Below are 14,964 nucleotides of genomic sequence, written 5' to 3'. Positions count from 1 at the left end.
ACACACTAGGTTCCATTAAAATCGCCCTACTTGAAAAAATAAATAAAGACCAAATTACTGAGAGCACTATGCTAGGCTTCCCCTTCTTGGTCTCAGACAATGCAAACTTTTTTAAAGGAAATATCTTACTACGTTAGTTATCCATAACAAGTCCTACTCTTCACCCTGTCTGACAACGAAGGCCTATCTTCTCCAAATAACAAGCATTTGCAATGCAACAGATCTCGCATTTACGCGAGTTTGAGTTATTGAAGTTGTAAATGACAATGCGTTTTATTTAGGTTTTAAAAACGAAAGCACAAATAAAAGGCATTGTTTTTGCAATGTCAATAACTCAAACTCTGCGTAAATGCGAACCCTATTGCATTGCAAATGCTTGTTTTCCCTGGGTATGGTTTAATATCATCTGTTTTTTCCACACTCTCTGGTAGAACGGGTCCACACGTGATGGAATAACTCTTCTGTCAAGGAAACCTATGTACACCGATGTGGTGTGTAATGTTTTTTGTCAACACAGGGTGTTTGGTACACATTCCCTTTACTAAATACGAGCGTTTTCTACGTTTTTATTATTTTTGTATTATTAATTTGAGCTTTTTTATTGCTGCTGTCATAGTCCTTTCTGTGCTGGCCCCTGGCCTCCCCATTCTTGTTGTTCTCTTTTTCACATTCTATTATGCAGCTCCCTGAAGAAAGTGGTACAGCGTTTGGTTTTTACACCAAAATGCGTGTCAGCACCACTAGGAACTGAATATGGACCGTAAGACCATATTGTGTACATGCAAGCGAAGAGGCTTTTATTTCATGAACTTTAACCCAAAGAGTTTAAGAATCTAAATATATCCGTATGTCACGCATTTAACCTAAAGAGGATATGACTGAACAGTGTCCTCAGATATTAATTTTATCTTCATCATAAGAAAATATATCTTGCTATACATAGATTCATCTCTAAGTATATACTGAGTAACAAGGTCCTGTCTGGTTTGCTATATTGTATTCTTTTTAGTACTTGTTCTGTCCGATTGAGTCAGAATGAATGAAGTATGAGTAAACAAGTGTGAGTGTAGTGTGTATGTAGTGTTTTAGTATGAGTGGGCTGTTGGGTGGCATAGCTAAACGATAATCTACTTGTTGCATACATGATGCAGTATCTGTTTTGTTAAGTTGAAGCATTTTTCTGACTGTCTACATGATGTTGTAGAAGATTATGTTCACATATGTAAAAAGCACCAATACTGCAGAGGAGAAAATCCATTCAATAAACAAGGTTTTGTATGTTTTGGCTCAAGACTATATTGTGTATATTATTATTCAATGAATTATACCAAAACTAAGTAGTAGAGTTGGCAGATTTGTGTACCTTTGCTCCCCCTGGTCCTGCCACTGTAATATCTTGTTTTTCAGGGGCCTTCCTTTTTATAGTAGTCTGTTCAAAAGTGGGGCCCATGAGTCTGGTAAGGACAACCTTAAGGTTCCATGCCGGAGGTGGGGTATACCATGGATGGAATAACCAGTTTGATTCCTTCCATGAAAGCTTTGATGACAGGGATTATGAATAAGTACGATAGTTCTATGTTCTACAATTACAGTAGCAGCTAAGTGAAGGCCTATGGAAGTCTAAGCTGGACCAGATTTCTGTAAATGAAGAAGGTAGCAGACAATATCCTGAACTTCAGGTTTAAGTGAGTGTATGTGCTTAGGAATGCGGTGATGGACAAACCTTTTCCATTTGGCAGCATAGCAGGCCCACATAGTGCGTCTATGTGCTTCTTTAAGGATGGACATGCACTCTTGAAGGAGGCTGAGATAGATGAATTTTAGGACCTCAGGAGCGAGACCACTAAATTGAGTTGCCTGGGTTCGGGTGGTTGATTGTGTCTTGGTTTTGCATGCGAATCTCCGACTTGTTGGGTCGCTTACTATGAGAAACCACTGCATGTGAAGGGGCTAAAGGTGAAACTTGATGGTATTTATAGTGAAGGCCAACATATAAAGGAGGTATATGATGGCTTGGTGTGAGCGAGACGTACCCTTAATCAGCGAATCATCTATGTAAGACAATATGTGAACGCTGCTCATTCTGAGATGGGCTGCTACCATGGCGAGACATTTTGTAAATACTCTGGGCCCATTGGTAACCCCGAATGGCAATACTTTGAACTGATAATATTGGCCACATACCACAAAATGTAGGTACCCGCGATAAGCAGAATGAAAGGGTATGTGGAAGTAGGCATCCTTCAGATCGAGTGCATTCATGAAGTTGCCTTGCTGCAACAGAGGGATGACATCCTGCAGAGTGACCATGTGGAAATGTTTTCAGAGTATGTACTTTTGGGGCCTGAAGTCGAGCATTGGCATTAAAGACCCGTCATTTTGGGGAATGAAAAAGTACAGGGAATATACCAACTTGCCTTGATGCTGCAGTGGAACTGGTTTAATCGCCCCTTTAACCCCTTCCCTGCTCATGACGAGCTCAGCTCGTCATGAGGCACAGTGGAGCTGTGCTTATGACTAGCTGAGCTCGTCATGAACAATGGTAAATCTTGGTTTGCAGCACAGGAGGGGAAAAGTCAAAGCAGGCAAGGTGTTAAGGAATGAGGGGCTGAACCTCTTCTTGAAGAAGGTGCTGGTGTTCTGTGGAGAGGGTGTGTCTGTGGGTGAAATGTTTGTTGATGCTGCAATGAGCTCACAGCGGTAGACATTCTCTATGTTGGAGAGAATTGGTAGGAGGTAATCTCTTCCCAATGAGGAAGAAATTCCTGTAGTCTCACCCCAACAGTTCTAGTGTGATTGTGGGCGTTGTAGTGTGATTGTGGTGAGGGGAGGTAGAAGGTAGTCACTGCTTGAATGAGGCAGCTCCTTTTTCAGAACCTCCTTGGTCCCTAACTCTGGTGTTGTTACCCCTTGTAGCCCACTCTAGAAAATGCAGTGTTGGCTGGAGATGGTATTGCTGTTGCTATCTTATCAGGAGGAGGAACAGTCGGGGGAAATGGTCTTACTGACTCCACTGTACTGTGACCTCTGAAAGAATTCCTTAGGAGTAGATGTCTGAAGGGCACCCAACCCACAGCCTTGGCTGTGTCTGTGCCTTTCTTGAACGTTTCAAGCATTTGATCTACTCGTGGTCCAAAAAGGTGTTCATCATTGAAGGACAAGTTTAGCAAATGCAACTGGACTTCCAGAGTGACGCCTGACCAGGATGCTGGTATTAACTCCCCTACCTGCGGTGTTGGCCATGTCTATAGTGCAGCAGATACTGGAGTTCGAGATGGTCTTGCCCACAGTAACCAGCTCTTGCCCAGACTGCCCATAGTCCTCAGGAAGATGTTTCAGAAGTTCCTCCTTGTCCCAAGAGCTCTGTCGTGTCCGGAGAGCAGGCTGTCCTACTTGGCAAACCTCCATTGAGTGGCTGATTGTACTGTCATCCTCTTGCCCACTGCATCAATCTTTCTGCTCTCCTTATCATGGGGTGGAGTGTCTCCAGCACCCAAGGTGTTGGCACATTTCTACACTGTGTGGACCACAAGAGAGTCCAGAGCATGCCTGCAAATGTTGGGAGGGTCATTGGTTGAGGGTTTGTATTTTTGGTTGATCCTAGGTGAGATGACCCATGCCTTGATTGTCTCTTTGAATGTCTTGGTCGCGGTCTTAAGCATCCCTTTTAGCATCAGTAAAAACTGGAGAGTGCATTGTGTCTTAGCCACAGTGGCAGCTGGTAGGGATGGGTAGCGGGAGAAAGTGGGTGGGGTTAGGAAATTAAAATGAAGAAAACTTAACTGCTGGTCGCCGTCGCCAACTGATACCTCTCTCCGCAGTAAACAGGATCGGGAAGCACCCAGGCTTCCAGACTCCCCCGACCAATCACGATGCTGCTGATAGAAGCATTGTGATTGGCCTGAGTGCCATGGTTCGGCACGTAGATAGGGAGTGGGAGCCTGGGCATGTTCTCCACCCAGGATGTAATGCAGCCAGGGTGGAGAATATGCAAAGTGCGCATGACTGTTCGGTCGGCCTGAGACCGCCAGCCAAACAGTCATATGCATTTTAGGTGCAGCAGCAGACACACCTCCTCACCGATGTCACGGGACCCCAGCCCCACCCCACCCTAACCTGGTTGCAACTGTAATACAAAATATATAAATGATAATAACTTCAGTTATTATCATTTTAATGCACTTCTTTAATGCAGTGGGGCTACGCTCCTCTGCTTTTGCAGAGAAGCCATCACTGCTTAGCCAGTGTTTGAAACAAGAATTCATTGTCTTCTTGGATGATGTGCATGTCTACTTTATGAAAAGTAGTAGCCCTATTTATAACATCAGGTCATGAAGTGGTGTAATCAGCAGGGACGTTTTCGTTGGGTACAGGTCGGGATCTGTTTCACTTGGGGGATCGACATCATAGTCGTCCCATGGGTCAAATCTGGGCTTAGGCTTATAAGGAGCATTGTATGGTTCATCTTGATATAGAGGGATGCCCTCCCGATAGTAAAAGTGTGGTGACCCCCTCTGGGGAAGTTGAAAGGGGAACATGTGGTGGTACTGGATGTAAGCATGGGCGAATTTTGCGAATCTCGCGTTCGCGAATTTTGCGGATTTGCGAACTCGCAATCCGCAAAATCCGCGAATTCTCGCGAATTTGCGGATTTTTTTTTTTGTGTTTGCGCGGGTTTCTGCGAGTTCGCGAGGGTTTTGTACAATGTCGCAAATTGCGAACTTACCTGTCGGGTTGCAAGTTTCGCGAACTTGTTGTTTCTACGTGTCCAGCCTGTTTGGGACACTCTTCTTCATCACTGCCACTCTCTGTCACCACTGCCACTCTCTGACTACTCATGCCACCCTCTGGCCCACCCATGCCACCCTCTGTTTCATCACAGCACCCTCTGGTTGTCCAGTCAGTGTACATTATTGTGGCAACGCAAGCACACCTTCCCTGCCTCAAGTGACCTGAATTAATTTGGGGCTGATTAATGTGTCACAGAATATTTTTTTAGCTGGCACCTGCTTCCTTAGTGCTTCCTGATTAGTGATCTTTTGCACTTGCTAAGTGCTTTCATTGTTGCAAAATTAGTTACAACACCTGCCCTGCCCCAACTGACAATAATGAATTAGGGGCTGATTAATGGATTTGAACCTCCAGCCTGGCTCCTGCTTGTCTCCCTTAGCTGTAATTCAGGACCTTTGTGGCATATGTGTAACTATTCTGAGGTTCAGAGCAGGGTCACATAATAGTTGCAACTGGCAACTGAACTCTGGAGGGGCCCCTCAGGAAGCACTACAGGAAATGGCTACTAATGATGAGCCTGAACTTTTGAACCTGGTAAGTAGTTTCAGTTTTGCTAAGATCGTATTTCTGCAATTTTGCACTTATTCGCGGGGCGCGAAGTTGTACTGGGAAGCCGCGAACTCACGCGAACAGTGCGAGCAGTGCGAGCAAAATCCGCTGCTCGCGGATTTGCGGATTTTGCGGGAGATTCGCGAATCTCGCGGATTGCGAATTTACCGAAAATCCGCAAAATCCGCGAGCGAAACGGATTTTCCGCCCATGCTTAACTGGAACTTTCATTACTGGGTGGTTCTTCAATGTCTTTAGGGTCTTTGTTATGGATGTTGCCTTCAGTGCGGGTGATGAGGTCAGCTTCAGTGCCAATGTAGGATTCAATTTCGGCTTCAGTGCTAGAGTCGACGAACCCATCGGCTTCGAGGGTAGATGAAGTTTATGATGAAGTTTATGTGGGGCCTTTGTGGTCGGAGAGGGGAGATTATCAGCTTTGGAGGCTTCTGTCGCTGCCGACCATGGCAGTGCTGAGTCTCTGGGCTTGATGACCAACCGCAGGGGCAGTGCTCTACCTGTCAATAGGGTTGCTGGGAGGCCATGGATTGGGAATGGGTGATGACCATACTCACAGTCAAGGTCTTCAAGTGTTGTTGAACCTCTCGCTCTCTTGTTCTCCCTCATACTCGGATGGCGAGCTCGCCTCCAAACTGCACTGGACCAGCTGTCCCCCTGACGGGCTGGCTTCTTTGTTCTTCCATGGCACGGGAGTGGAATGCTTGAGTGAGCCCACCAGTCAGCTCTTTTAGGCACCGAACCCAGTAGTGGAAAAAACAATCTAACAATGGAGCCTGTGCCCAAGCGCATTGCCAACTAAGGTAGGTGTCACTATACCCTGTGCCTCGAAAGACTTCTTTGGAGAAAAACAAGTTGCAAACATCAGAGCCCAACACTACATGGCAAGAGTATGCAGAGCATATGTATCTACAGCTACACATGCTATGAACATACATGTAAAACTTGTCTTACATTTTTTAAACATGGTAACTCCATAACTAGTAAGTTAAGTCATCTCTTTATTTGAGAAGATTTGATCATAGTTAGCTATATGGTATGTTATGCAGATTTGTACAGAGCACCATCACCAGGGAAGGTATCTAGCCAAACAAAGGGCCTATTGGGACTTTTCGAAAAGCCAGGTCTTCAGCATCTTGCAGAATTCAAGAAGTGAGGAGGAGGTAGTGCCTTCAATGTGTGTGTGAGGAGATTGAATTGTGTTTGTGTATGGGGGGCCAGTAGAGCTCCTTCAGGTGTATTGTGATGAGTGCGGCATGAGAGGTTGAAAGTTATTCTGGCTGCCGAGTTCTAAATGGTCTGGAGTCTTTGGGTTCGTTTTTTGTTGATCTTGGCATAGAGGGTGTTCCCATAGTCCAGGTTGTCTGTGACAAGTCCATGTGTGATGGTGATCCAGGTGCTAATCGGGGACCATTTAAAAACCTACCTCAGCATCTTCAGGGTATGCAAGCATGATGCATGGACTTGGTCGGCCATGCCAAATTTGCTGATGATCCCGAGGTTCTGGACATGGATAGTGGGAGTGGATGTTCGGTCCTAGTGATGTTGGCCCCCCTGGTGGACTTCCACAGTAAAATGTTTTTCCCGAAGATCATGATTTTAGCCTTGTCAGTGTTCAGCTTAAGACAGTGGGTCGTTATCCAGTGGGTGATTTCAGTCATGCAGGCATTGAACTTGATCTGGGTCCTGGCGGTCTGGTCCACGAGGGAGGGAATGAGCTGTGTGTCGCTCGAGGAGAAGAGGATGTTAATATTGTGAAAGTGGATGATCCTGGCAAGAGGGATCGTGTATGCATTTAAGAGGGTCGGGCTGAGGGAGGACCCTTGCGGAACACTGCAGATGCGGTTAAGGACTTCCATGTCGTACAGTGCCAGGCTGACTGGCTCCTTCCTGTCAGGAACGATCAGATCCATTAAAGTGTGTATCCTTTGATTCCGATGTAATGTAGGCTTTGGATGAGGATGGAGTGGGAGACTTTGTCAAACTCTGCAGAGCGGTCCAGAAGGATGAAGGCTGCCATGTCTCCTCAGTTCAGAGTCATGCAAATGTCATCAGTGGCAGCGATGAGGGCAGTTGGATCTGAAACCACACAAAGTGGTGTTGAGGAGTTGGTAGCCATTGAGGTATTCAGTGAGGTGTATGTTAATAGTTTTCTCTAAGACCTTGGTCAGAAACGGTAGTGGGGAGATCGGTCTGTCATTTGTGAGCGTTGAAAGGTCAGTGGAGGATTTCTTCAGCAATAGTTGGACAGCTGCATGTTTCTACACACCTGGGAAGGTTGCAGAAGAGGTGGAGCCATTCAGAATGTGTGTGAGCATGGCACTGATGGGCTACAGTCTTGTGGTGTAGGCATAGTACGGTCAGTGGTCCAAAAGGGCCCCCGAGTGAATGGGATTCATGTTGGCTGCAGTGGTTTCTTCTGGGTTGTTAATGAACATGTGTTTAACAATGGTTCTTTGGATAAGATCAGGCCGCATTTGGCACGGTCTGTCGGGCCTGGTTGAGGTTGAAGTTGCTGTTAATGGTGGTATTTTTGTAACTGAAGAATTGAGAAAGATTGTTGCACAAGTCTTGTGAGGGTGTGATCGGGTTGGAGGCAGCAACTGGTGAGGTGAAATTTTTTGTGATAGTGAAGATTTTTGTACTTCTGTTGGTACTGACATCTATGCAGTCTGTCAGAGAAGCATGTTTGGTGGTCAAGATCATTAGGTGGTTGCATCTCAGTGCGGGTTTGAAAGTGCTCCTGTCTGTATTGTCCTGGCTCATTCCTCATTTGCGCTCCAGTTTTTTTGCAATGGTGTTTCATCAGTCTGAGTTCCTCCATCCACCAACTAGCCAGGGGGCTGGATCTTTTTGCATTGAAGTGTCTAAGGGGGCGGCAGGGAGTCAGCACTTAAGGACATCCAATTGTTGAAATTCTTGATGGCTTTGGGGAGGCTCTTGCAGTATTCGGTTGGTGGGTGTTGAGAGCCATGTTCCAGTCATTGTCAGTGATTTACTTCCGTTTTGGAAGGCTGGTCCAGAGGTGGGAGTGTGCATTGGATTAGGACGTGGATGCTGAGCTTGATGAGAGCATGGTCTGTCCAGTAGGCTGGCGTGGGTTCTTCGACTATATCAATGCACTTTTGTAAAGATCTTTTGCTTTTTTTCTAGTGAGTGAACAACAGTATTTTCTTAATTTACCAGGCTGAAGTAAATCTGATGGTTTCTCATCCACCACATGTGTTACTAAATATGCTGAAATTAAAGAAATGTGATTCATATCTCACTTTTTCAGCTTTCTAAAAACTTGGGCAGCATCACCCGTAGAAATCTATGGGCTAGCATGACTGTGGGGATGTTTTATGAATGAATATAGGACACCAAGAAGACTGTAGGAATGCTTGTATGATTGGTTATATGACGCCAGGTAAAGCCACAGGTCATGGTAGCACATTGAAGTAGTGTCCAGATGCCACAACTACCACTTTTAAATAACACTCTGTAGAACATATGCACCTCTCTGTGTGCGCAGAGTCTGTCTAGGTGATAAGAATCCCTGTATTACTGAGGAACTCACCAGAGTAAGCTCTTTCCTTCTCGATTGGTATGCAATGGGCCAGTGGGCTGCAGAATCACTTTCAGCTTTCTCCACGTCTCGCCGTGATCTTGAGGTGGAGGAGGAGGTCTGTTGGAGGGGACAGGAGAGGAGGTTTAGATCACACGCAGTACCTACCCTTAAGTACAAGGTACACAACAATTCTTTGGTCAGTCAGCGACTGACATCAAATGTGAGTAAAGCTTTGGTAAGCTGGACATCAAAATACTTGTTGGCACACATATACACAAACAGGCACACACACACAGTGCCACACACACCCACTAAGCACCACACACACACATGTGAACCTTTGAGGACAAAGGAATGCTTCAGTCAGTTGGACACATAAAAAAGGAAATACATGCATGGATCATCAGGGACACAGCAAAGTTTTCAAGTCTTGCAGAGCAGTGCTAATGTTAGCCATTTTCTAACACTGAAGAACGAACATCTGAGTTATCAAACAAGGAGCCTGTCAAAATATTTGAATACAAAGGTGAAAAAGCAATACGTCAGAATATATACTTTAGAAAACACGTCTTGTATCAGAAAGTAAATTATTGAGAAACATTAATTGGAAAGTTCCCAAATTTTAATTTCTAATGCATCTACAAAATTTCATGAGTTCCTTCCTATGCCAGCTAACCTTGGAGACATCTGACTTGATCTCTTTTTTAAAGGCTCTGAAATAAAGCACGGATAAGAAAAAAAGTTACTTACCTGTGCATAATGTTCTGCACTATTAGTATCTTTCATAGCCTCGCATGCTCGAATTATTCACCAGTGTCAGAGAATATGTACATAGCAGTGTACATATACACCCAAACAACACCAAAACAGCCATATGCTTCCTGTGGTTTATTCACATTCTTTTTATGACTCAATCTTTCACCTATTAAGAGTACAGATACAGAGCTTTAGCCTCTCCCAAAGGCTTAACTCCTCAGTTTTTCAAAGCACGGTACATGACATATGAGGAGCCTCAAAGGGGAGAAAAGTGAGTTGCATATGAATCTATGAAAGATACCAATGCTGGAGAACTGTAGTTACAGGTAAGTCATTTTTAGTTATTTTCCAGCATTGGATATTTCATAGGTTTGCATGCTTGAATGAAAGAGGTGCACCTTACCGAAATAGATTGTGTAGAACAGTGTGATTATATCTGTGAATGGCACTCCTGTAAACAGTTGCGCTTACCTACCATGTCTCTTTTTTGTTGTAGTTGGTGCCCTACGGGCAACGGGTATGCACAGATGTGGATCCTAGGTTCACTGTGCCACAGGAGTCAAGCTGCACCCTACGGAAGAGGCCCAAATAGGCTGTCACTGTATACTATGGTTGGTTGTGTTCCCTTCTGGGAGTGGTGCCGTCTGGCAGTTCAGGATTGACTGTTCCTATAAGGAGGATGGTCAGAAATGATTTGCATGAGGCAGACCTCTGTCTACAGTGGCATCGTGGACAAAAAATGATGGACTGGAATGCAGCCCAAGCGTTCGCCAGTGGCTGAGATTACCTCAAGCATCCAGCTATTTATCCCCTTCGTGTTAGTTGTATGACTCTTGTCAAATCAGCTTTCATTTTGCGTTTAGAAGATCTTCCAGCTTTTGAATGACAGAAATTAATGCATGATGAAAATACATCAAGAAATACCTTACCCAGATTGGGTCAACCCTCATTTGAATTCCCAAATGATACAAAGCGATAGCCTGATTTGTAAAATGAGCTTGTCTTATCAAAAAAAGTTAGACATTATTTTATATCTATAATGTAAAGCTCTCTCTCTGGAGTGGACGTATGGGCAAAGAACATTGGCAAAATAATGTTTTCATTGAGATGGAATTTTTGGAACGAAACATGGAGTGAAGCCTAACATAAGCTTGATTTTCATAGAGGGTATTTTTACTGAAAAGGCCTGGATCACTCTGAAGTGCCTCGCAAAACCTTTCACCGGGAAAAAAGGTGTTTTCCATGGCGTATCTGTGAAGATTTGTGGACAGGCTCAGATAGGCACTCTGTGCTCAATTCCCGAGTAGGAGGCCATTGGACTCGATAAGGGAATGTTCTGAACAGCACTCCCATACATTCTTTAACAATCCTGGTGGAAAAGAAAGATTGCTTTGCTGGAGATACAAGTGCCTGAAAATGGTTGTCAGGTGAACCCTAACTAAGGAGTACCATAGCCCTGAATTAACTAAATGAAGTAAATGAGGCAAAACACCCTGAGGACGCATTTGGAGCAGATTGAGATTGTCTGCTTCTGTCCAAATGCAACGCTTTTCCATTTCAAAGTGTAGGTTTTATTAGCAGGTTCAGCTCCTGCTGCTCCTCGATTCCTTAGGCATTCTGGAGTTAACTTTAAAGCTCTGACTTCTATGTTTGAAGCACCCAGGCAGTTAAGTGAAGGGAAACTGAGATTTGATGCAGCCCCTGGCTGCGGTAGTTCATTAGAAGGCAATGGTCTGCTTTTAACTGGATTGTTTTTTTCACTAACAGGTTGCACAGATCCATGTATCAAAAAAGTCCGTCCCATGCTGGGTTGTTCATAAAGATACAGAACAATACCTGTTTGACTTTCCGTAGAATAGTGGGAACCAACGGAAAGGCGTAAGCAAACATTCCTGACTAGAAACTAAATGAGAAATCCTTTTGATGTCCTAGAGACCAACACCTGCTTGAGAAGATGTGGCATTTTGTGCTTTTCAAAGTTATGCACAGATCTCAGAGTGGAGTTTCCCATCTCTGAAACACTAAAAGTAATTGTCTTGAATATTTCTCCAACTCATCACAATTGGTGTCTTTTCTGCTGAGGATGTCCACACACATTGTGAAGACCTGGCACTGATGAAAGAACTCCAACACGTGGGACGTAGGCATTGCGCTGTATAGAACACAATCTGGGATCTTTTTCCTCCTTCTTTAATGATAAAATGAAGACTGGTCATACTGTCTGTTCATATGAGGACTTCCTGATTCTGGCTACGTGGTAAGGATTATTTTAGTGCAATATACTCTAGCACATTTATGTCTAAAGACTGTCCTTGCTGGTTTGCAGAGGATGCTTGTTTAAGCTCTTGAAGGGGAGTACCTCATTCCTTCAAGGAAGTATCTGTTGTCAGGCGCAGCTGAGGATCCTGAATGTGCAACTTCTATTCTGCAAAGATTAGGTTTTTCCAGCATCCACCATAAAATCAGCTGTTTCATGAATGGAGTTACTTTGCTGGAATCATACACGACTGGAGAACTGTTGTAATTGAAAATGGTATAGTTTCTTACCTGTAACGCCAGTTCTCTCGTAGGGGTATTTCCATAATTGCCATAAGAGATGAATAGTCCTGCCCGCCGGCGGGGAACCCCAGAGCACTATTTCCGATATATATTTTTAAGTGCTGACGTTCGCCTTTCTTCAGGAAGGCCTTGAAAAGGCATTTAAGAAAGCCATAATGTAGCCTAAGGGACTAGGGTACAGTGGACAAAATTCTTAATCTTGAAGGGGATAAAGGGGAATATCCAAGGAAATATGCACCTAATGCATGGATAACTTTGCATGGTCATTGAAAAAAAATCCTTCACAAACCCTTTTGCTATGAGAGAGAGAGAGATGAAAACGTGCAGTGCAAAGTAGCCCATAGGCTGCCATTATAAGCAAAGAAAAATTAGACTGTGTTTTTAAGAACTGTGTAGCCTCCAATATCTCTTCATGCTCAGCCAGAGGCAGTTACCTCATTTCTATTTGAAGGCTGTATTAGCTGAATAATGGCAGAGCATGAACGTGTCTGTGTTCGAGGCATGTGGGCTGCTGAATTCATATCTGTGCATAGATCGCCGCCTAGTGTTGGGTCTGGATGATTGCACATTGTTGTCCTGGAAGAATCTTCGAAGTATCACGAGATAGGTGGCTCCTCCCTTGGCCTACAGTGCGCATGGGCATCCTCTCCATGCTCAGATTGTTTTTTCCGCCATTGGGTTTGGATGCAATTCCAAGCACTCCAAGTTCGGAAAACTTTTAGGTCTCGTCGGTATTGTTTGCGATCGGTACCGATAACTTTCTTTAACTTTAATTGTACTCCGGTCGTCGAATCGGGCCGCTTGGTCTTCTCGACGCCACGTGAACCGACGGTCGATGGAACGAAGTCCATTCAAGTACTGCCCGCAGTGCAACTCGAAGTTCCCGCACACCGATAAACACCCAGTGTGCAACAAATGCTTGTCTCCAGATCACAATGAAGACAGCTGCCTAGCTTGTGCCCAGTTCCGATCAAAAAAGACTATTTGGAATCGACAGGCGCAAAGGCAAGAAATGCAGAGGTCGGCACCGGAGCCTGATAATATCTTCGACGACGAAGAAGAACTGCTTGACGCCCAAGACTCGGATCAAGAGGAAGAACAATTCTCCGAGCACGACTCCGACTATTACATCGACGACGAAGAAGTCGTCGAGGTCGAAGAATACGACCAAGATATCGTAGCTGTCGAAGACGACTCCGATAGTGACGAGGGGCGAACCGTGAGTACACCGCCCCATATAGACACTACACCATTATCAGAGACTCAAGTCGAGGCATCGCCAGCAGGCCTTAGCCAAGACCAATATACTAGTTCTACAGCCCCGCCATACCGCCCGGCTAAGAACATACAAAAAGAGCCATCTGAGACACGTTTTCCAAGGCCAAGCCCATTGAAACCGAAACTTATCGACACAACAGTCTTCGGACCGAACGTCGTCGAACCAAAGGTGTTAAAGCCAAAGGGCGCCGACCCGAAGGCTACCGCTACATCAACACCTTCAAAAACAAAGGCCGTCAAATCGACCTCGAAGCCAAAGGCCGTCGAATCGACCTCAAAGCCAAAGAACAAGGAATCGAACTCAAAGCCAAAGCACGTCGACTCGAGCACATCAGGTTTGACGGTTCAGAAAGGAAAACAGGGCGTCGACGAACACAAAGCGGTCATCGAACCGAAACAGAAACCAAAACTACACCACTCCAAATCGGTCGATCCAAAGACTACCGATCCGAAAAGGGGCGTTGAGCCAAAACAAACTCCAGACGCAACTCTAAAACCTAAACAGGTTACCGAACACACAAAAGTGCTCGGTCCAAAAACAGTGGTAAAGCCAGTAAAAGACGTCGGCCCGACAACACCTGTCGGCAAACCTCAAAAACCAATACAGGCACCGAAAGCGGTCGAACCGAAGAAGGGTATCGAACCGAAAAAGGACAAACCCAAAACTACGGAGCCAAAACAGAAAACTGTGGAAGAGGGGATCATCCATCCAGACCCATCCACAGAGAATCAGTCAAAACTATACATTGACCCAAATACTTGGAAGGTGACTGTTTATACAAGGAAGAAAAGACCAGTGCCAAGTGAAGCCTCGTCAAAAATTCCCCTGAAAAAGAAAAGAGACTGTGCTACCTCTCCTATTCTTTTCCAACCTATCTCTCCAGCTATGCCTGCTACTCCATACACGCCATACTCTCCTGCACGCTCTGACTACAACCCAGATGAGGATCAGGATGCAGAGGGGGGTTTTGGAGATGGACAAAACCCATTTGCAGACCCCAATACACAACCATGGGGGAATGGAGGGGAGCCAAACAATGAAGGGGCTCTACCCATTACAGACCCTACTGTATACCCAGCTAAGCCATCACCCACAGAAGACACAGTGGCTTTTAACTCATTCATAGACAGAGCTGCAGCCTACCATAATGTAGACATGCATTCTGATGCTATAGAAGAGGACTTTCTAGTTGACACACTGGCTACATCAGAAAGAAGTGTCAAAACACTCCCCATGTTAAAGGGTGTCCTAAAGCACGCAAGTGACATTTTCAAAGACAACGCTAGGGCACATGTCATCAACCCTAGAATAGAAAAAAAGTATAGGGCTGCACCAGTAGACCCTACATACATCAAGGGACAACTGCCTTTAGATTCATTGGTGGCATCTAACGCGCGAAAGCGTGCAAATTCACAAACAACTGGCGAAGCTCCTCCTCCAGACAAGGAGTCAAAGATCTTAGAGG

The 14,964-nt window shown here is 45.0% G+C and overlaps 1 protein-coding gene across 4 annotated transcripts in view; it reads right to left on the bottom strand.

Annotated features, from left to right (window-relative positions):
• ITGA7 (integrin subunit alpha 7) overlaps nucleotides 1–14,964 on the bottom strand; it is a 307,450-nt gene that overhangs the window by 49,496 nt on the left and 242,990 nt on the right. For all 4 annotated transcript variants that reach the window (XM_086959129.1, XM_086959132.1, XM_086959131.1 and 1 more), the window contains one exon: nucleotides 8,915–9,022. In XM_086959129.1, the coding sequence (XP_086815255.1) occupies nucleotides 8,915–9,022 (108 nt within the window). The remainder of the gene's footprint in view (nucleotides 1–8,914; nucleotides 9,023–14,964) is intronic.

The sequence above is a fragment of the Lissotriton vulgaris genome, chromosome 1_1, assembly GCF_964263255.1.
Source record: "Lissotriton vulgaris chromosome 1_1, aLisVul1.2, whole genome shotgun sequence".
Lineage (NCBI taxonomy): Eukaryota > Metazoa > Chordata > Amphibia > Caudata > Salamandridae > Lissotriton > Lissotriton vulgaris.
This window is presented reverse-complemented; position numbering and strand designations above follow the sequence as displayed.